This window comes from Amphiprion ocellaris, chromosome 6 (assembly GCF_022539595.1).
Source record: "Amphiprion ocellaris isolate individual 3 ecotype Okinawa chromosome 6, ASM2253959v1, whole genome shotgun sequence".
NCBI classification, from domain to species: Eukaryota; Metazoa; Chordata; class Actinopteri; family Pomacentridae; genus Amphiprion; species Amphiprion ocellaris.
This window is the reverse complement of record NC_072771.1, coordinates 33,575,484-33,599,352: the sequence shown is the minus strand read 5'-3', so window position 1 is coordinate 33,599,352 and position 23,869 is coordinate 33,575,484. Positions and strand designations below refer to the sequence as shown.

General features: G+C 38.4%; 1 protein-coding gene across 1 annotated transcript; it reads right to left on the bottom strand.

Moving 5' to 3' along the window:
• Positions 1 to 177: 177 nt before the first annotated feature.
• Positions 178 to 20,560, bottom strand: tars1 (threonyl-tRNA synthetase 1). The gene is made up of 19 exons (XM_023287886.3): positions 20,405 to 20,560; positions 19,367 to 19,444; positions 18,481 to 18,671; positions 15,453 to 15,576; positions 14,490 to 14,614; positions 13,594 to 13,711; positions 13,453 to 13,517; positions 12,596 to 12,674; positions 12,212 to 12,358; positions 11,376 to 11,474; positions 9,957 to 10,123; positions 8,979 to 9,141; positions 7,299 to 7,436; positions 5,272 to 5,349; positions 5,087 to 5,187; positions 4,435 to 4,539; positions 4,121 to 4,193; positions 1,560 to 1,674; positions 178 to 1,442 (listed from the first exon to the last, which is right to left on the bottom strand). Exons 1-19 carry the CDS (start codon positions 20,462 to 20,464, stop codon positions 1,294 to 1,296), a joined length of 2,175 nt encoding a protein of 724 aa, XP_023143654.1. The 5' UTR covers positions 20,465 to 20,560; the 3' UTR covers positions 178 to 1,293.
• Between the last annotated feature and the right edge of the window lie 3,309 nt (positions 20,561 to 23,869).

The window sequence follows — 23,869 nt, the reverse complement described above, 5'->3', positions numbered from 1 at the left end:
AATTTAGTGGGCATTTTAGTGTGTATATTTACTTATTTTCAAAATGACAGTTGGATAGAAATTCAATTAAGGCAGCATAATTAAGAAGACAGCTGTGAAAAATTTGGTCCTCAAAATTCTGCCCAAAGGCAAGTATTATCTTGTACGTAAAAAAACATAACAAAACTAGCACACCCATAAAGAATAGACTGTTTAATTATCAAAATTGTAACTCATGTACAATTCCCTGAAGCAATGATGAGTTTGACTGAAAAAAATTGTTAAGACAGTGGTACAAACCCCTCTGTTCAGATCAGTTCATTACATATGGAAAAGGGTTCAAGAAATGTCTATGGTGCAATTTTTTTTTATTTACAGATGTTCTGTAAAGCTCTTTAAAAACCCGATCACATTTCAGCCTTACTAGCTGGATTTCAGTATAAGGAGAATTAAACTTCATTGCATGGAGTACAGCAACCGCGTTATTTGATAACAGTGATACAAACAGGCAACAGAAGACACCAGGAAAAGACAGTCGCAGTAGAAAAAAGTGATTTCTTTGACAAGGACAGACGAGGCAACGTTTGAAGGCAGTTGTACCCCTCGCTATCAAAAACTGAATTTTGACTATGTAGCCCTGTTGAAGGAATAGTTTGGATCTCTGTTGTGGGGCTAAATGAGGTACTTATCTATAGTCAGTGTGTTACCTACAGTGGATCAGTCTGAAGAAGCAGGCAGGGAATGCTAAGCAGCGTACCACTGTGAATGAGGTCAGCAGTAAAATGCATTTCAGCCACCTAACAAGATGATAAATCAATATCTGTGTGAGTGTATGCTATATTTAGAATATTCTCACCACTTGACCTTGCCGTCAAAAAGCCCTTTCCTTTGGCACTATATTCTCTCAACCATATTTTCCGCATCCTTACACACCAGGCCGTGCTCTGTATTACACCTCTGAAATATAGTGCATGAGTCTGGTGCACAGAAATATAGAAACTCTACAACTGAGAAAATGCAGTGCTATTGAAAAGGACTGTCTGATGGCAAAGTAAAGCAGTGAGTTTATGTAATAAATACAGCATTTTTAACTAAACATTATACCTTTAGCTGCTGACCCCATGCACAGCAGTACACTACTTAGCTTTCCCGCCGGCAGTCCTCTCTGCCTCTTCGAACTCAGGAATGCAAGCTATGATCCACTGTACAGTAATGCACCGACTATGAATAAGGACCTCATACAACCCCACTTCAAAGAAACAAAACTATCTTTCAGGAGAATTGAGGTACTGTTGAGAAGCTGTTTGAGAAAGCTCAGAATTCCTCCTCGGCGTTCCGACTCCTGGAGGTCTTGAGCTGTTTGAGACGCTCGATACACTCCTCCACACTGCGCTCACCGTGGACTTTGTTGTCCCGGGTGCGAACATTCACAGTGTTGCTCGTCTTCTCCTTCTCTCCCACGACTGTTCCATACAGGGTAACATGCAAGGACGAAAACAAACAAACAAACAAATCAATCAATATCTAGATGGACAGTGAGCAAACCATTAGGAGTGAAATAAGTGTGTGTTTCCACTGACCCAGGATGAAGTTGTACTGCGCCAACTGTGCATTTCTGATCTTTTTGTTCAGAGTGCAGCCGGGGTCCAGATCCACGTCAGTCATGAAGCCGCTGTTGTGGAATTCCTGCTTGACCTGCCACATTAACCAGAGAGGAGGCCAACAGTTAAGTCCATGCCAGCATGTTTTGGAAATTAATTAATCTGCTTCTACACATTTGGTTTTGCAAATTGGAATCACATTCACAATTTGGACAAGTTTTCAGCTTGGATGGAGTAAGGATTATATTTCTGCACCCGTTACCATCACAGTTTGTGGAACTAACTGTGGGCCTGAAATCTTTTCCAGTCACAAGAATATCAGAACTGTAAGTCTGCAGAGTTTGTCATTTGCAAAAAAAGCCAATTCATAAAAGAATGTGTTTAACACAAAAATTAGCAAAACAAACAAATTTTAAAAGGAAAACCCAAATCTGTTGAGTGTATTTTTGAATCGGTTGTGGTAACATTGTACTCACTAAAAAGCAGGTCCATTGTGGCAACTGTTTGAATTTTTATATATTCTGAGAAGTGCTTCAGTAGAGAGCAGCTGGACTTGTTTTTGGTTGTTGAAGATGTTTCACTGTTCAACCAAGAGGTTTCCTCAATTCAGACTGAATGGTGGAGAGTTCCTGGTCGCTATGAATCCCAGGTTACATGGCTCAAGATGTGACTGAATTATATGGTTGATAGTTGGTGCTATCGCCTGTGGGCAGAGATGGCGGTTCCAGTATAACAGGGATGGCTTCCTTAACTTCTCTGTCCAAAATGACACATTAAACATTGCTGTCCTCAAGACTGTCTCCTGTCCTTCAGAGGGCACAGACCTTTATGTGGCAGAGACTAAAGAACCTCTCCACAAGTGCATGGCACAACACAGGAAAGCCAGCTCCTCGTGATAGGACAAAAGCAAAAATTGGAACAGCCATTTCTAAATGGAGGAATTGGCACCAACTATCATCCACCAAAAACGCAGTCCTCAAATCAGGTGTCATTTGCAAGCCTTAAGTAATGTGAGCTGGGAATGATAATGGTACCAGGAACTCTACACCAGTTGGTTAGAACTGAGAAGCCTCTTGGATGACAGATTTAACTCTCTCAAGAACCAAAAAGAAGTCCAGCTGCCTTCTACAGAAGCACTTGGGATTACCATGACCTGGAATGCCTGAGAATTTACATGTGGACATATTCAGAGGTCTAAGCAGCTGTTTGGGTGACTGTAGCTCATAGAACCAAAGGCCTGATTCAAAAATAGCAAAAAGAAGTTGTACTAATTTCTAGTTTTCCTTTTAGATGCATTAAAGAGGGGTTGTGTGAGGTACATATTCACCACCAGTGCGTTACCTACAGTAGCTCACGCTCAAGATTTTCCCAGTTTATTGCAGACAGGAGGGCCGGCCGCCTACTGTGGATGGGGTTTAGCAGCATAACATATTTTAATCACCTAAACTAGACCCAGCTGGAAAAACAAATCAATCAGTTTAAGTGTATGTATTTTAGGTTTCTAAATATGTTTTGCTGCTGACTCTGTTTGTCGACATACGTTGCTTAGCTTCCATGTCTGCTTCTCCACACTGGGTGCATGCTGACCATGATCTACTGTAGTTAATATACCAACAGAGGATAAGTTCCCTAGGGCTGCACAATTATGGCCAGAAGTACAATTAGCATTATTTATCATAAAAACTCATTGATATTAGGGACAAAATATATATTTTTGCACTTTTACATTTAAACAGTCTGCTGCTTTCACTTTTATATTTCACTACATTCCTGCTAATGTGGGAGTCTTTGCATTAAACATGATTTAAAAAAGGGTTCTTCTCCAGCACCTCACCTACAGGCAAAATGTAAATAAAATGCTACCCAAAGCAGCTCACTTGCTGAACATCTGCTTATTGATGTACACTACAATTAAGCAATATTTCCTAAATGTTTACCATGCAGCTGTGACCAGAGAAGTCTCTCTGCTCAGTCACTGTAGCACAAACTATTCAGACAGGTGTTTGACCAAAAATTACTTTGAAAGGAGTGATATACGATGTTTTAATGACTTGCCAAAGCTGAAACTAAGTGATTTTGTCCATATGGGCTTTTCAGTTTTCTAAGCAGTTTTAAATGAGCAGAGCATGTATTTTAAATGTCAAAATCCCCATTCTGATTGATTGTGCAGCCCTAAGTACTCCATACAACAGTGCTTCAGAGAAACCAAACTATCCTTTCAACATGAAATCGAAGCAGTGGCAGTCTTTTACAGCAATGTAAATTAAGATCCATAAATTAAAGCCAGGATGACAAAATTAGCTGGATTTTTTCATACAACAGCACAGTGAGATTAAAGTTAAAAATACTGTGATAGTAAAACAGCACAGGACTGCAGTCTGTGACAATGTACATCAGTGATAAAAATACAAACTGCTCAAGTAAAATTGCTTCAAAGTCAGCAAGTGTTGAAATTAAGCGCTTGACAGCTTTATGGTACTCGTTGTACCAGCCCTGTGATGTGAATATGTACTTAAATGGCTGAGGTCAGTGCCGCTTACTTTCTCAGCGTACTCCTCACAGGTTGGTCCCACGGGCACAACCATCACTTGTCGAGGAGAGAGCCACAGCGGCCTGAACAGAACAGGACAAATTTGCATTTAGCTGATTAGTGGAAAAGCAGGCTGCACACAATCTGCTAGAAACCTGTGCAAATATTTACACCCACACAGAGCTGAGACGCTTCTATTTCTAGCCCGTAAATGTGCAAATCATTATCAACACTCTGAAACAACTGCAGCAGAACTAAAATGTCAAAGTCTAGAGTCACGTCCTACTCGACTAATCAACCTTTTAAAGTGGCTCATTTACAAACCATTTGCCTCCGTAGTTTTCAGTCAGAATAGCGATCATCCTCTCTACTGATCCCAGGATGGCTCTGTGGATGATCACAGGTCTCTTCTTATCGTCACCATCGTGGCTATAAGAAAATCATTTAAAGGGCAGCAAAATAAATAAAAATGTCAAAACTTGGAGTTTACAGTTATAATCATAATGCTATTTTCTTTTAAATGTTTAAAAATTTAACAGTTAAAACAGTTACTACTGCTGCTCAGTGCTTTTCTTCATAACATTTACCATTTGCAAAGAAACAATACCCTAGTGGTGCTTTTCTTTTGTTGGTCTTGCACATAGAGCCTTAGTTAATGGGAAATGTTTTACTGGGAATTGCTTTGAATAAAGAAAGCATTATTCTTTACCTTGCGTTTGTGTTTTGTCTTAATTTATGTAAAGGGCACAAAGACTATTTAAATCACGAATTATCTGTTCAGCCCTATTTGTTAAATGGGCATTATAGCTTCATATCATCTGTTTGATACTTTGACATTGGCATTTTATTTTATCCCATATTAACGCTGATTTTGCCAATTTTGAATATGTTTAATTCTGAGCATTTGTAGAAACAAAACCAATCTTCTAATTTGTCATTGTACATCAACATGAATAAAAATCAAAACGATAGTTACCTGACAAAGGTGAGATTGAAGCGAATTGGCAGCTGGAAATCAAGCTGTATTGTGGCACACTGATGGTATCGACCAATGGCATCCTTTATCTGAATGTCGATCTGCAGACAAAGGACACGTGATCAGCAGCAGCCCGCCTGCCATTTCACAGTTTAACAACATCATTACTGCAGCGCACAGCTCACCTTGGGTCCATAGAAAGCGCCGTCACCCGGGTTGAGAACCCATTTCTCTCCAAAGTCATTCAAGCTGTTCTCCAGTTGCTGTAAAAACAAACAATTACTGCTTTGTTACAATATCAGCGGCTGACCAACATGTCGGTAAACAGTGGTGTTAAGCAAAGCTGTATATTTAGAGCTGACATTTGCTTCATCTGGAACTAATCACTGAACTGAGAAATGTTAACGTCTCAATAATATTTTATGGTTGCTTGTGGGAATTAATGAGGTGAGGGAAACATGTAGCAAGTTCTGTTCCAGTCACTATGCCGAGTTTACAGTTCACTTTTTGTGAATGTAATTTTCCACTTTTGTGCGTGCAAACATTAATCATAAAGAGTCAGTGCTGAATTTAAAGAATGTTTTCCTCAGAGAAAAGTGCCTCAATAGGTCTGAAAAGACAGTTGTACAACTTATAAGCTATTGTAATTCTATAATTCTAAGACACAGCACGTCATCCTTTTACTCTTAGTATTTGAATTCTATTTTTTACTGTTCTGTGCATCAACAGAGTACAAAGTGTTGAATATTTAAAGAGGTACTGTGACCACTCAATTGACTGATAATGAAATAACATTTTAAAAATAACATCCACCCCCAGTAATGTTCTTCTAGCAGGCAACAGATATGCTTGAAAATGAAACTGAAGCGCCGAGGACAGAACAATGACACCACTGACTGTAAAACAGGAGCAGACATTAAAAGGAGCTCTTTAAGGTTTATAAATACCTATTAATTGAAAAATAGAAGGGCAAAAAGAGCCAGTAATGCAGAGTAAATACCCTTTTCTCCTTACCCTGGCTGCACTTAATAATTTGTCATTTATTCAAGTGAGAATGTAATTACAGTCCCTGGTTATTTGTCAGTGCCTTAAACCAAAAATCACCAAAATGAACGCTTTCTAGTGAGACATCCCCAGTGAGCACAATTGAGCATTTTCTTTTAGCAAAACAGAGGATGCATTTGGAAGCTCCAGAACATTTTGACACCACGTACCCAGCAGTAGATTAAGATGACAAACACTACACACCACTGAAAGACAAGGCAATCAATATGATAAAAATCAATGAAGTGGGGACAGCCAGACACAAAAAGCATCAGCTTATTCTGTCAGTAGAGAGTTTCCAACAGCATAAAAACAACACACGCACAACAGGGGAAAACAAAACAATCAGACATCTTCGTGGCATAAATCGAGTGTGGCAATGTGTGCTGCAGATATAATATCTAACTGGCGAAATAACATACCTCTACAATCAGCTCAAGAGGAAAATAGATGTCATGCTAAAGACAACCTCACCCTACTGTAAAATTCAACACATGCTTTGTGTCTGTCAGCAAACACCTTTTCATCCATCCACAGCCTGCCAGTAGAGGCATACCAGCCTAATAAACAATTTGTGTATCCTTCATACACTAGAGCTACTGACAATTTAAACCCACCATACATGTGGCACCTTTATCAACTGTCATTAAAGAATGATTCAACAGATTCGACTATCAGGTTTCAAGTCGTCCCAGCAGAGATTCCTTCTGAGGTACATCTAATGCTCAAAGCACCAAGCAATAAAGACTCATTATAACTCAGTCCAAGTCACTCACTCTTGTTATTATTTGTTTGTTTGTTTTAAACACAAGCTGAGCAAATTAGAGCTGAACTACTGATGTAAAATGTGGAGCTGGTCTTTAGAGAGCAAACTTGATTTGACAGCAAAGGCAGACAGCACCAATGTGTGGATTGATTCTCTGGAGAAGAACAAGCATTTTCTTCCTCAGAACTGATGGCAGATCTACTGAAAAAAAAAACTCATTAAAATATAAATGTTCTCTGGGTCTACAAATCTCAGTCTTCAATCCATTGTCTGTGAAGTGTTTCTGGAATTTTCGGTCTTGATAATATCATACATCAGCATCTTAACTCTCCAGTGAGACCTTGTGTGAGTGGCGTTCATGTTTTCTAATATATGAGAGAAACCAAAAGGCCTTCTGATTACCTTCTCGGCTTGGTCCCAGATCGCCGGGTCTCCCAGGAACTTCTCTGGTCTTGTGGAAAGGTTGAGTTTGAAACTGAAGCCAAATACGTCATAGACAGCCCTCAGGAAGTCCAAGCAGCCCTTGATCTCCTTCTCAATCTGGGGGAATAATAAAATGTGACAGAATTTGTATCGTCCATCTGGACATGGCTACAAGTTTAACTTCAGACGTAGTAACTGTTTTTAATCATTGTTTTTGACCAGAATTACTGAAGAAAGAAATTATACAAAAAAATCCTAAGATGAAACAAAACTTTATTTGATGATAAACTGCTCAGTTATTTGCAAAAAAATTAAGACAGCCGCCAGAAACACTGGATCATAACATAATTTGTCACATGTTGACTTCCATCACGTGACAAATGATAAGCTTTGAGCAAGCAGTTTAAATGTTAAGGACATAAAACACTATGAGAGGAACTGACAAGAAATGGATTGCGCTTTCACTCTCTAATCACAGATTGTAAATTCAATGGTGACTACAAGATAAGACCATATTCTCTGCAGTCTGCTCTACGTTTGCTTGGATTTTGCAGATAATGAAAGATACTAGGAGTACAAGCTGTGTTTTCCAGCTGCTGCAATGAGGGGGGAAAAAAAATAAAAGTGAAATAATTTATGTACTATCAAATAATTAACCATCCAATCCACTGCCATTACTAGCAAAGAGAAAACAGAATCAGTGGGATCCTGGCTGCTGCATCACTACATTTTGAACAAACTACTTGCGGCCTTCCAAAATCCTGTTTGTGTGCATCGATATTGGCAGTGCTGTTCTCCAGTCAAAAGACTTAACTTCTAAATTGCGACATCAAGCTCTAGGAGCCTGTGGAGTTTTCTCAACTCACCCGAGAATGTGACAGACTGTTCACTGACAACATTACCTGAATTTATTCAATCAGGTTTGTCAGCAAGGCACTGATGCACCGAGAGCCTTCAAACTTTGGCTTCCTCCAAACCGGTATCAATGATTCACTACAAAACGTAATGTGTTTACCACCATTTGCTTATTGCTAATTTTGTCTTAACATAGTTTAAATGGCTTTTAAGTGTTTTTTTTTCTTGAACAAGTAGGTGTTGCAGTTGTATTGATCAAAAAACAGTCAACACTTTTATGAAAAAATGTTTAATATTAAATGCCAAATGTCTGCTCGAAAGGATACTGTGAAAATTTTGCACTGCATGTCTATGGCTACTGTTAAACATAGACAGTGATTAAAAAGGGAATATAAAGTTGCTACAGCAGAATCAGGGGTATTGTGTTGTTTTATTCAACATTCTTTTTCCCTGTCAAAACTGGTGAATACATTTCACACAATGCAACACAACTGCTCAGAGTTCAGTGGATTAAGTTGGGAGATCCATGTCTGTCACGTCACACCCCCAGATTTTGCTATTTTAAGTTTGATTCATCCGTCACAACAGACACACCTCCAAGCAACGTCACTCGAGGCAATTCTTTAGGCACAAAAGGCTTTATACGACACCTTTGCCTACTCATGCAGTGGTACATCCCAAGATTGTAAACAGATATTGATGCTTAAAGTGAATTTTCTGGTCCCAACAGGCAGCTTTTTTCATCAGACTTGTTCAAGTCAAAAAAATGTGTGTTTTGTGAGTGGGGCTCAGTGCAGGCCTCACCTGGTCCATGGAGCAGAAGATATGAGCATCATCCTGCTGGAAGCGGCGGACACGGGTGAGACCAGTCAAGGCTCCTGACAGCTCGTTCCTGTGCAGTACGCCAAAGTCGGCCATGCGAATGGGCAACTCTCTCCAGGAGCGAGGCCGGTGATCAAACATCAGACTGGTGCCAAACAGACGAACAAGCACAGTGTTAAAGTTACACACAAATACAACTGCCAACTTTTGTTTTAGTACTACCATGACCGCCTGAATTCAATATTTGTTTCAACTGATATTCAACTCTTTGGCAGAATGTCTGAGCAAGCTCATTTTCGATTTCAGTGTGACCTAGAGAGGTGCCGTCTATGTGGATAACAGAAAGATTTGAAGAGTAAAAGGGATAAAAGATTTCAATACAAAGAGCTGCAGTCTTTCTTTTTACACTGCAATGCAGCATTCAGCAGTAAATTGAACTGGGTCATGCAACAACTGAAAACATGACAAGGACATCAGTTCATTACAAGTTGAGCTAAACTGGTTGACAAACTACTGTAGCAGTGAAACCATTTCACAAAGACTGAGTCAACAACTGATAAGAATTCCATTGTAAGCTCATATAAAACTATTCAAATGTGGTAAAACATTTCATAATGGCGGTCTCTGTCTCACAACACAGTAGATTTTTTTTTAGATTAAATATTGTACCAAGGTTGTTTTGACAGTACTCCAAGTTCATTTAATGTTAAAAAAAAACACATTTAATTCTGGTAAAAAGCAAGCAGCCCTTCAGCCAACAAGCAGTTGTTTCTTTGATTACTTACAGAAACCAACAAAAATATCCATTTCACACTACTGCAAAACGTGATACACAGAGCGTAACAGAAGTGGGTGTGTTTTTCTTTGCACTTAATGTTCATTCTTTTCTATTTTTGCTCTGCTTAAATTAAAACAATGCTTCAAAACAACTCTGAATGTGAGGAAAAGAAGAGGTCTCACCAATGTCCAGGGCAGTTCATTGGTTTGAGGGCAAAGGTCTCCTTCTCAGCCTCAAAAGAGAACATGTTCTCGCTGTAATGCTGCCAATGCCCAGAGGTCTGCCAGAGTTTGCTGTTGTAGATGTTGGGTGTCACCACCTCCTGGAAACCTCTCTTCCTGTACTCACTCTGTCAAAGACGTAACAAGATTTTCTCACAAAAAAAAGATTTTACTTTCAAGAAATTGCGCTTCATAATTCAGTTTACACAATACAATTGACAACAGCTGCTTAAAATGGTTTCTGTCAACACCTGGGGACTCGCTGATAAGCAGTGTATGCATACATAAAACAGTAAACAACTCTGCAAGCAAAGGCTGAGACTTTAAAAAGGAAACTACCTCTAAGAATGCTTATACCGCTGTATAGTCACATCCTCGTTTGTTTACACATTATAAAGGGTTTCAGGGAAAACTGACATTAAAAAGAAGTTATTTTTATAGTGCTTTAATGCACCTACGGCCAGTCTGTTTTGTTTGACATCCCTTTTACAATTCAAAACAGAATGCTGAAAGAGATAATGAAATAAAGCTTTGTGTAATTTATTTTAAATCCCGACAGTCATATATATGCTACAAATACTTGGATGTTTGAGGTGTTTTGTTGCTTGTACAGACAGGGCTGCTTTTAAAAACAAATCTCATTACTCTAAATCTGCTAAGTTCAAAATCTATTTTGCCACATAAAAGTGAAAGTGCTTCCAATGTATTTCCCATTATGACTGCGCTGACTGAAAACCAAGACAGTGAATGTTTTAAGAGAGACTGATTTTCTGGTGCTTTAAAACAGAACAGGTGCCATGGCATTTCTTTTTATTGCCGTTAATCACATCTGTTTTACATGTTTAAATTAATTCCAAATAAGTGTCTCGCAATAATGAGCTCTTTTGAGATTCATAAATAAGTTTGTGTTTAAAGGTAACCCTCACACCAAGTAATGTTTTTCTATTACCTGGACAAAAACGAGAAATTTTGTATTGAAAAAACAATCTTTGGTATGTGTACGCACATGTCATGCACATTTGCTAAAGCTATGAAGCCATAACTTTAAAAGGCACAGCTCCTGATTTCGGATGCTTTTTATTCATTAGCCCTATGACTTAAAGCTGTATCATCAAGATATACACCAGTCCTACTCATCCGCATAAAAGGATATGACACTGAACGTAATTTAAAATGAAGGCAATACTTTTTCTCTTTATATATTTATAAAGCCATTATCATCACAAAGGCAGACTAAATGTAAAGCTCCGCTCATTTTCGTCTCTTTATGTCTACTGCAAATTTAAACTTTCAGCCTCATAACCTCAGTCTTTTCCTGCATCTCAAAACTTAGAGTGAGATCACAGCAATTATCCAGTGGGCCTGACAGCTCTGACTTACTCTGATGAACTCAATTAAGGTGTTGTAGATGAAGGCCCCCTTAGGCAAGAAGAAGCAGCTCCCTGGACTCAGGTCATGGAAGAAGAACAGGTCCTGCTCCTGAATAAAAAAGAAAGAAAGGGGAAAAAAAAGGTTTGTAAGTGTGAAGGAAAATCAAAAAGAGCCACCACTCCGGTCAAACCGGTTTCAATCTAAAATAATGAAACACTTCATCACACATTTAATTTAACTTCTTATTTTCCTGCACAGCTTGCTTTTCCACACCTGTTATTACATCGAATGAATGGCACACACCCTGAACCATCTATTCCCTGCCAAACAATGAACACAAAACTATTATTGATACATGCATCTCAATCCTACCTGATGCAACTGTGATCATTCACAGTTGCAAATGGGTCACTGGTACATTTTTTAATCATCCTATAGATTTGTAAATGAACAATATGTGTCACTGAACAATGTTGCACACAATTCACCAAGTGATACTTTCTAAAGTGTTTGTCTTTTACATTTAAATAGCACGAAAAAGTTTGTCTTGTTGCAGGAGAATGATTCTTTACCAGGAAATGTAACAATGCTGCTACAAATTAACCAGGTGTATTATTTTGACACAGTTTTGAGCATCTTATATAGCTTGCTAACATCAGTAATCAAACCCAATCCTGGTGCTTACATTTTAGAAGTATTCTACCTATATTTCATATTTGTTTTGACTCCAACTCAGCAAGTACCAACATCCTATAAATAACCCGTCTTTCTAACAATAAAAGCTGTTGGAGACTTTCTTCAAACTCCTTTTCTAACTGACAACTTATTTACACTTCAGTTCCTACCCGGCCCAGTTTGCGGTGATCTCTGTTCTTGGCCTCCTCCTGAAACTTCTCCCACTCTTTGAGCATTTTGGGGTCAGGAAAGGAGATTCCATAGATCCTCTGGAGGGTTTCCATGTCTGCCTTTCCCTCCCAGTATGTAGAAGAATTCTGGCACACCGAAAAAGGGTGCAAGTTAGCTTTCATCATTCATTTGAGTCCATCAAATCCCTTGAGAATAAAACATAAGGTAACTCTGCTCTAGAAATGGGGACAAATGTGCTTACTGGAAGACATTCAGAACACAGACTACAGTACTTAAAATACATTATGGTTGAATCAATAATAATTCCAGAAAGAAAAAGAAGAAAAACAGGTTCCTTTATATAGTGCACACCTGACACTAACCTTGTGAATCTTAAGTGCCTTGATTTTTCCAGTGTGTCTCACATGGGGGCCCCGGCACAAGTCAATCAAAGGACCACATCTGAAAGCCAGATTGTTGAATCAATGCAAAAATGCCAAATAAGATAACCACTTGTGATAGGGGTACAAAAAGCAGAACTGCATATATCTGGTTTTAACAATAAATCCTACAAAAAGACCAAAAAAGGACCGTCATAAAAGAAAAGTATATCTCATTGTGCTTTCTGACTTCTCTTGCCTGTTTGTGACACTCAAATACAAAGACTTTAAGCTTTAAAAGCTGACAAATATACATTTTAAATCTTTTAAAAAAAAGGGCAGAAATCCTAAAACAACTTAGCTCTGGAGTTTCAAACAAATGCTAATGTCAAGCAGGATTAAGTAAAGTGCATACTGGGGACTATTTTCAGTTTGGTGTGTGGATTTCTAGCTGCAGTATAGTTTATGTGGCATTAACTGAAAGTAAACAGTGTCAGTCTATGCTCATCATAAGGAAAGAAGAGTCACCGAGTATAACAGTATAGATCAATAAAATGTATCTTCACCCCGAATTCTGAGTGAAAGTCCACCCACATTGATGTATTTCATTACAGTACTGTGTTATAATTAAGCTTGCAGCTGAAGAAACATGTGAGCAGTGCATCTTTAATGTCTTTTTAGTAGTTTTTAGACAATAGTAGTCAATGGCACAGAGCAATTAGGTATATCTGGCTATGGATACACAGATGATACATTTTAATGTATTCATTTCATTGTTTGTTTTGGTCTTTTCATGGAATTTACTGACAAAAAGCACATGAGAATAATATTTAAAGACTGAAAAATTTACTTGAACTCACCTATAAACTGTGGTAGTTGGAGTGGTGACTTTCTCATTCAGAATGCGGCACTTAAACTTGTTGTACTGCAAAGGACAAGGTAGTTTGTAAGTATTTACATGTTTTTTTTCTAGATGCCTGTGTGTTAGTATTTTAAGATACCTTGAACATTTCCAACAGTGTTTCCTTCTTTATCTCCAGCCTCTCAAATGGCTGCTTCTCTTTGATGATTTTCTTGCACAAGTTCTCCAGACAGGGGAAGTCGTTGCTCGATACACCCCTGTGCAAAACATCAAGAGGTAAACACAACAGAAACACTACATCCAACAACAATTTTCCCATATGAAAGTCTACATTAATATGCAAATGGTCTACACTGCTAAATTTAGCCCGCAACACTTTCCAAAGGTCATCATGGATGTGACCAGACATTCAACCATTTGAACAGACTTTTTGTCCACCAGCGTAATTCTTTGACTTCCACAAACTGATAACCTCTGGCAAGGATGGGCAAATACTTTAAAGTCCTTGGCTTTAGGGCTTAGGCAATGTCAAAATATCCTTGTAAAAACAGTCTCCAAGAATGCCATTAGCATAAAATGACTTCATTAAGGAGGTTGTAGAATTAATTAGACAGCACTCCTCAAGCTCTCCTGCAGCCTATAGCAGGGAGAAACGCGTCTGTTACTGGGAAAGGTCAAGTGAAAAAGTTGTTTACGGGGGAGAAAGTGTTACAATTTCAGAGGGTGTCTCCATACACTTCCAAAGCTTCACTGAAGTAATCTCTAGTTCTCTGATTTAAATAGACTGACTTTGAGGATTCCAATTTTGTGGGCAGATGTAAAAGATGTCGTTTCAAATCCACACCCAAGAAATCCAGCTTGACAGCATTAGCGCCATTACAGCTTCCCTACTTTGTGTTTGCTACAGGTGTCACACAGTGAACCAGAATGACAGCTGCTAAGCCCTGAAGTACACACTAATAATAACAACACTGAATGCGGACTAACACCACTAATTACAAAGACAAATCTAAACCCAAAGTCTGTGTAACTCACTCATTGTTCTCCAGGAACATATCATAGTAGAAGCCATTCTCGATGGGGGGTCCATAGCAGAGGCAGCCTCCATACACCTTCTCCATGGCCTCGCCCAGGATATGGGCACTGGAGTGCCAGTAAACCTAAAGAACATACATGAAAAGTATTGTCCAATCAGCAAAAAAGCAGCAGTAAAACTCTTTGTGTTATTACAACTATTATCAGAGGACTTTGTTTAAGCCTTTGAGAACACTGAAACCACTTAAACAATGCGCATCACTTCTTCTGAATGCTGACAATACAAAAAATATATTAAACTATGCAACATGATCTATGGACAAAAGGGAACATAAAAGACAGCTCGACTGAGACTTTGGGTTCTCTTACTGTAAGTACTTATTGTTAACAGACAAGTGTCTCTCCTTTATGTAATATCTAAGGCACTGCGTAAAAACAATGAAGCTGAAAGGAGATGCTAGTTGGTGCTACTCTTATAACACTACATGATTATATTAGCAATTCATATTCTCACTTATCCTAATGTCTTTGTGGCTTGGACACTTAGTAAACCACAAAACTTAGAGGTTTAATATTGATTGTAAACACCCTATTGATCATTTTAACCTTGCACACTCAGGTTAGCCTGCCCCATAATGCCTATCAACATGGCTTGAAACAGAACAAGCAACAGTCCTAAATAAACTTACAAAAGCATTGAAATCTGAGTTCATTAAGAAGAAAAAACAAGTAATATTGCAAAGCCAGCTGTAACCATAGATATAATCTGCTAATTTGTCAAAAGATTAATATAATATAAAATAATATAAAATTTCCATATAAAACTAAGGTTTGAAATCTGTACCCAGACTTTTAATACGTACCAACATTATACATTTAAAATAATCTACTGCATACATGTCTGTCAGAAATGTTTTCAATAGACTTTCTAAGTAAAACTATGAGGTGATTGTAGTTACTTACAGCTTGAGCTTCCTCATCATCAAATTTGAGCAACTGAAGGCTGCAGTCATCTTCCAAAGGTCTGTCTAGGTCCCACACGCTGTTGTTTACTTTGGCGATCACAGTGTTGTCGGCGAGGCCTTGGCTGTACCATAAAACATTAAATATTCCACATCAAAATGATGCAAATGTACATATAATACAGTAACAAATGGCTTCACTTGTATAGCACATTTATCCAATTACTTATTGCCTTTTCCCTCACACTCAGACATCATTTTGAAAATGGGCGGTTAAAAAAAAAAAAAGGATTCTGAAAATGGATTACATAACAGAATTTTTTTTTTATCTGAATCAAACCTTAAGTATGCATTGTTCAATACTTTTTAGTAGGACTGGAATATGTGTGATCCAAAAATATCTGGATTATCTCAGCAGAGGGATGAATTCAGGCTGGATATTAGAAACAAAACCTAATGAAACTTTATCATGCAGTGTATGTACAATTGGTTATATTTTGCCCTTGATGCGTTTATTAGAATATCATTATATTAGAATTGATCATTTTAGATTGGCTCTGAACAACTCTGCCCAGGGAATAACTCCAACCAAGCCTGTAATTTGTGGATGACCAGCTCCACCTCCACAGCCAACCAGAGGACAAGAACATCAATTATATTTTATAATTGAACTGGTAAAGTCAACTTTCAACTGCATAGCTGGGTCAAAAGTGGTGAAATGTAATATTTTGTTATGTTTTCTTTTGACTCCTTAAAACTAAATTATTCTTCCAATATTAATGATCTAATTGTTATTTGCTACAGTACATACAGCCTAGAGGGCTCCTGACCAACTTTCCACATTGTTTGCACTAGCGTGCTTAGGTTTTTCATTTAGGTACAAGATTATAAAGGTACACCAAAAAATTTTCACTGTGCCCTTTTGGCAATGAGAAATAACTGTTACATTTTTGCGAATTCCCATATGCATAGGCAATTCCATAACACATTATGTAAATCATTGGAAACAAGAATAAAGGTGCAGCTATAAATGTTTCGTATATTTAGCCCAGTCTTTTTTTTTATAAGGAAGATCTGGGACTTGAAGATGAGGTAGGTGGTTCTGGATAAAAATTGCTTATTTAGGTAGTTAGCATATTTAACTAGTTAGCACATAATAGATTTACCATCCCACTCATTCCAACTGCCACCCTCCATCTTCCTTCTAGTCTGACACTTTTCTGTTTCAAATTTAAAGAGCCAGGGCCGTGTACGTACACCAAATTTTTTTCTCCATGCAAACTCAGATATGAGATGTAGCAGACTGCGAGGAGATATTTACTGAATTTGACAAACGGCATATTGGATTTGAATTGTGCACTTCGGCTATAAATTCGCAGTGTTACTCTGCAGGAAATGGTCTGCTTTGCTGGGCACACACCTGTCATGGCACTGGATGAGTTTCTTGGAGACACTGTGCTTTTTTTTAACAGTTCGGAACATCAATGATCCAGCAACAAAACCGCTGTTCCCAACCATGCCTTTGCCTCACTCTTTGCTTTAAATGCAACGCATAAGATCGGCAGTTTTTATCATATCTCAGTGTTTTCCAACTGTTGATGATTTACTTGTGGTGGTAAATGGCACAGCATGACCCATGTGCATATAGAGATTCATGCAGTTTGAGGGGGAGAGTGTAACCCAGGTAGTTTTCTGAAACTACAATTTACATTTGTCCTTTTATTGCCTCACATCCAGGCTATTAGCAGATGCTACAATTTATAGATGTTCCCTGAAAGCCCTCATATGCATCTGTACATGCTACTAAGCAACAGAGAAGGCTCTGTGCAGCACACAAAACTCAGATGCATAAAGGAAAAAAACATTGAAAAGAGTGATACAAAACATTCTAATATGAGATTAACCAAAGATGAAAACAAGTAATTTTTTTCACCTGGGTCAGCTGCCCAGAGACACACAATGACCTGCTAAATGTCAGGTGCACCAGAGCGACCAGTGAAAACGTTTAGTTGCACTTGACCGATTTTTAGTTGCATGTACAACCAAAACGGTCGCATGCTGGAGCCATGTCTGGATGTGTGCATGAATGCATGACAATAGAAGGTGAAACCGAAAGCTTCAGTTTCACTATGCATAATTTTCATTGGGTATCAAATGACATTTTTTCAGAATTCATTGAGAGGAATGTGAGTTATTTATTGCTCTGTCTACATATTTCATATTATACACTTGACACTGTGACTTTAAAATGACCGGTCTGGCAGTGGATGTTGTTAGGCTGGTTTCACAGGGTGTGTGTTGGTTTGACTGAGGTCTACATTGTTTACTAAGAGGGCATAAAAGGATGTTGCGTACACCACAGTGCTTATCCCTGAAATGCATGCCTCTGAAATTACAATACATAACTCCCTGGTCTGAAGAATTTTGAATCCAAAAACAGGCTTATCTGTCACAAAAGGTCAAAACCCCAAGTTGTATACACCAGTATTCTTTTGCATCATAAAGAAATTACAGATGGGGCTGGAGCTTTTAAGTCATACGAGCGATGCTGGCATCTAATGATGGTTATGGAGCTTGTGACATTTCCCAAAAGCTTTCCACTGTGCACACTCTGCAGTCTGTTCATGTGCCCTGTGGTTACCAACATTTAATCTCAAAGCACACTCTTGGCAGCTATTCTACACAGGATCACGCTGATAAAGATAATATTCTTAGGCAATACCAAGGCAAAGTTTCCTCTACTTTTTAAAGATTACCAAGCTTTTATTTCAAGTATTTCCTTGCCTTCAGTGGACAGTTGAAGGTTGCGACATGTCACTCCTAATTACTGTTTTCGTAATGTGGGTGTTGTGAAGCCTTTTGAAACTGTAAAAATGATTACAGGCTGCACAGATAAACTTGACAGCTAATCTTTGGAAATTAAATTCCTGAAGCACCCTTGACGTTTTCCTTCTTTTTTTGTGCTACATGAAAGCAAGGCATAACTCTACTTCAGGTAACAATTACAGCAAGGCTATCTTTACACTGACCTGATTCCACAGGCCACCTGGTATGGTGTGGTCTTCCAGGACTCAGCCTCCACCACCTTTCCATCGGGCAGGGTCACCTTGATAGGTTTGCTATCCTTTGCAGCCCTCTCTGCCATCAGAGATTCATGCTCAGCCTTCAACTTTGTGTACAAAGTCAGACGCTCATCAATGTACTGAGGAGCCGGCGACAGCTAGACAGAGACAAAAAAGTTATAATTAAACAGGAGGAAGGTAAAAAAAAAAATAAAAATACTGTCACTTTGTCCAACTTTCAGTGTGATTTATCTACACAGCCTATTTACATCCTTGTAAATAAAGTTAACTGATCACAGTCCTGCTCAATTGCACATCCAACTAATCATCCAAGCATTACAAGTGGTTGATACGAAATACTTAAAATTTTGTTTGTCTCACTACTTACTCCTCAGCTTACCTCATTGTCTACGTCATATATTTATGTTACACACAACAGGACAAAATAGTGAGAGCATGAATATGCACCAACACGGTACTTGGCCTGTACTGCACTGAGAAACTGAAGCCAATACCTCAAATTAACAGTATGTGTTTTGGATTTCTGACATATTTTCTGTCCTGAAACACAACTTCATTACCGCTGTAATTATCCCAATGTGACATTTATTCTTTGCATTTGGAAACCTGTGCAGTGTGTTTCCAGATTGAATATTCTTACTATGTTTGTATCTGATGTAAAACCTTAATAACCATGAAGCCAGTGAGTGGCCACATTCATATATATGAGCAAACAACAACAGAGAGCTACACAAATATACACCACAATTCAAGTTCTTGAAACTCAAGATATTGTTATGCCGTCTAATAATAGCACCTGCATACTTTCTGGCACTTAAATTTAGTCACTCACCTCTGCCCTGCCTCCAGAGTCCCCAGCAGCATTTTTAGCCTTCTTCTTTCCGCCATCTTTACCACTTTCAGCTCCACCCTGTCCAAAAACGACCCCATGATGTTGCCAAACATTAATCAAAATTAACTGGGTCATAGACATGTTTAGCATGAAGCTTCAAGGACAGCGTTTCTCTGCACATATACACACCTATATATTGCTTTAGTCAACAATAGCACAGCTAACACACAGTGAACATAAGACATTTCAAACAACACACAATGATTTCCACAAGAGAAATAAGACTGATGTTACAAAATTACTTCACAGTATTAAATATTGGGATTAGGACCCTACAGTGTCATTTATTTATTAAGTGAATGTACCTGAATAAAATACATAATGACATTATACAAATATCTGTTATCTCAGTGGCCTTCCTTGCAGGTAGTTAAAATTCATACAGTAATATCAGAACATGTCAAAACCTGCCACAAAAGGTGATGAGGAAAATCCAGCATAGAGGTGATCCACCAAGATTTCTCAACATTAAACGCACACTTGGACAATTTGTGCACTGTCAAACCAGTATTTAACCTAACCCTAACCCTTTCAATGAAATATTATCTGCTTTGTACAATGGGTGTGTGCCGATTTAAAATGTGAACCTCTGCGATTCACACAATACCCTAAAAGTTTGTATGGCGTGCGTAAGCCGACTAATAGAGAAAGAAACATTAAATTAACAGAATTTTGAATTGAGTTTGGCGGAAGGCTCACTCTGCTAACACGGTTAGCAAACCATATTAGCCGCATGGACTGACATAAATGTTACGTGGCACAATTTAACACATTGTTACATTAAAACAAAAACGAAACTACAGCTTATTAGCAGGAGGACAACAGTCTAGGTAAAGTACTTTTAAAGGCTCAGAAGCCGAAACGTTAGCGCCACATTGCTGGTGGCTAAATTACAGCAGGAACAAAACTACAAGCTAGGCTAGCTGCTAACTAGCTAATAGGACTTAAATGTAGCCGGTTAAGAGTCTAAAGTTTCACCTTTTTGCCTTCGTTCACTTGCAATTCGCTCATTTTCTCCACGACAGTCTGTTCAGCCATGACAGGTAAAAAGCTACCCCACTTTCGGAGATAACTTTAGCGGGTGTGAGGTGTCTATGCTTCGGGCTGTCACGGGGCGGGTGAGGGCTGATGACGTCTCCCGGATATTCTGATGCAACATTGCTGCGTTAAATCAAACCAAGGCGGTGCTTCATATGACAGAAAATATCTGCTGTTCCCCTCCTGAACTTTAAAATAAATAAATAAATAAATAAATGAATAAAAATAAAAATTATTGAATCACTTATATGTAGTCTTTGAACAAAACGCGTCATTGTGGTGACTTTAATTAAATTACTTAAATTAATTGATTAATTGAAAAAACAAAGAAAGAAAAAAGAAAGAAAGAAAGAAAGAAAGAAAGAAAGAAAGAAAGAAAACATGATTTACTCAGTGCTTAAATTGGTGGTAAACTGATACTTTTTGCATTTTTTTAACTTACTTTAACAGTCGATCCAATACCAGTTATTAGTAATCAAGGAGAACAATAACAGATCTATATATACACTGCCAGTCAAAAGTTTGGACACACCTTCTCATTTCATGTTTTTTCTTTATTTCATGACTATTTACATTGTAGATTCTCAATGAAGGTATCAAAACTATGAATGAACACATATGGAATTAGGTGGTAAAGAAAAAAGTGTGAAATAAGTCAAAACTTGTTTTATATTTTAGATTCTTCAAAATGTCCAACCTTTGCTTTGATTACTGCTTTGAACTCTCTTGGCATTCTCCGGATGAGCTTCATGAGGCAGTCATCTGAAATGGTTTTCCAACAGTCTTGAAGGAGTTCCAGAGATGCTGAGCACTTCTTGGTCCTTTTGCCTTCACTCTGTGGTCCATCTCATCCCAAACCATCTCGACTGGGTTTAGGTCAGGTGACTGTGGAGGCCAAGTCATCTGACGCAGCACTCCATCACTCTCCTTCTTGGTCAAACAGCCCTTCCACAATCTGGAGGTGTGTTTGGGGTCATTGTCCTGTTGAAAAATAAATGAAGGTCCAACTAAACGCAAACCAGATGGGATGTCATGCCGCTGCAGGATGCTGTGGTAGCCATGCTGGTTCAATGTGCCTTCAGTTTTGAATAAATCCCCAACAGTGTCATCAGCAAAGCACCCCCACACCATCACACCTCCTCCTCCATGCTTCACAGTGGGAACCATGCATGTACAGACTATCCGTTCACCTTTTCTGCATCACACAAAGACACGGCAGGTGGAACCACAAATCTCAAATTTGGACTCATCAGACCCAAACACAGATTTCCACTGGTCTAATGTCCTCCAATCTGAGCTGCTGTTACCTTGCGATTCCTGAGGCTGGTGACTTGGATGAACTTATCCTCAGCAGCAGAGGAGGTGACTCTTGGTCTTAATTTAAATGCATACCATTTAAAGACCACCACCTTCCGATTTAACACAAGATAACAAATTTTCTGCAAGTTTGATTTCTCTCTATATAATATAAATAATGGTCTAAATTAAACTACATGACCTTCACACTGCCAGGAGTATAATTATGAAAAACATTTTTTGCTTGTTTTTTATTTTCTTTTTTATTTTGTTGGTCTAATAGAGTCTAATACAGTTCGTGAAGTCTAAAAATAGGGGGAGCAGCCTACCAGTGCAGACATAATGCTGTGGACATGACCTCAGTTTGCTCAGTGGAAACTAAACTGTGGCTGTAATTATCTTAAGTGTCAACACCCCAGCAAAGACTTCTGTTTAGGCAGTGAGCACAGATTCCTCAGAAAATACAGCTTAATTATCGCTGCAATATTGATTCTCAGTAGAGTGAAGGGAAACAAACAGGTGATATCTGGATCATTTCTTGCTCTTACACAACATGCTTGTTGACAGCAGGGTGATCATCCTCTGAACTGGTGAAGCTGGCTACATGTTTTCATTACCAGCATCTCATTTCGCTGTTCAACACACCTACAACCAAAGAACAATCTTAAAGTGCTCAGTGCTGTTATTTTTGGCTCGAGCAAAAACCTGCACGCACACTGTGCTCAGTGGCACATTTGGGCACATGACAGCATGACCACCACTTTAGACAAAAGGATCTCTGAATCTAACAGAACAGTGATTTCTTCTTTTCTTCGTATTTCTTATGGTGATCTGAAATTACTGTAGTATTTTAAACACAGCAGAATTATTGCTGACATGGTTGCCCAGAGGGGACATGAGTAAGATGCTGCGTAGGCATTATTAGACTCGCGCTGATCAGGATTGAAGTCCTTTTTTCTTTTTAGTCTGAAATGTGCTTTCTTTCTCCTTGGTACCAGGTGATTTTTCAGTGCACCATCCCACATCCCTCAAGGCTCACAGCTCCGGTGTTATCATCGAGTTTTAGAGTTACATTCTCATGAAGCAACTTTTTGAATATAACGTCATTTGTGAAGTGGGGGGAGAAAAAGAAAAGGGGGAAAGTGAGGTCTTGATGCTCACTGTTCTGCCACCAGCGTTTGGTTTCACTTGAACATTCAGTTGCCAGTAGCAACCACTACTCCAGTAGTTGCAGTTTAATGATGTTGTAATGCCCTTGTTGGAGCATTATCTGTAGGTGTTGTGTGATTATTGCCGTTTTGTGATCGCTGTTTTGATCAGTTTACTTCTAACAAGCAAGCCAGTTCTCTAGCTGTTTAAGGCCATAGCATTCTAATGTAAAGCTCTTTTCCAGAGGGATGATGTTACTATTCTATGTGAATTTAATTCTCAGTTAAATATAACATATCTCATCCTCTCCTGAGTTCTAATCATCATCATTGAATGCTTTATTTCACAGCAAAAACTGCATAGGGCAACTGTTGGCTTTATTTATCTTGATCTGTTTAACCTGCTGCATATTCATGAGCCTTCACACATTGTTGTGTGTAAACTCCTGTTGGCTCATAAAGAATGCAGTGCAGAGTACAAGGTGCAGAGGGACTGTGCAGCTGATGCTGAAACCAGAGCTCTTGATTAATTTTGGTTTATATTTGGACTGGAAATTAAAGTACAGTGTGATGCCTTATGTGAATTTTGTGAGAATATTATTGCTAAATAGTCCACAGAGTATAAAGCATGAGTCTTGCAGAATATTTTGCCTTATGATGAGAAAAGAGGCTTTAGATGACATGTGAATCTAGAAGTCATTTCTCTACCTTTAATTTTACTTTTTCTTTCTGTTTATGCAAAACACAACATTTCTGGTCCTTATATGGATTTTAATGGCTTTTAAATATAATTATGAAACCCTTATTGCGTTGTTGCTCAGATGTCCAACATATTCATTATAAAGCACTCTTATGTATTTTTAATCTTTAAACAGATGAGGCTAATCTACATAATTTACACTCACAATATAATCAAAATAACAAAGAACCGATTAATCTTGTGGCTGATGAGAAACATATC

Bases quoted from the DNA above. Each gene is read 5' to 3' on its own strand.
- tars1 (XM_023287886.3), bottom strand. From the start codon at position 20,464: ATGGCTGAACAGACTGTCGTGGAGAAAATGAGCGAATTGCAAGTGAAC. The intron at 19,445-20,404 runs GTGAAACTTTAG...GTTTTTGGACAG, and splicing joins AAGTGAACGAAGGCAAAAAG to GGTGGAGCTGAAAGTGGTAA. The intron at 1,675-4,120 runs GTAAGCGGCACT...TTAATGTGGCAG, and splicing joins GTGAGGAGTACGCTGAGAAA to GTCAAGCAGGAATTCCACAA.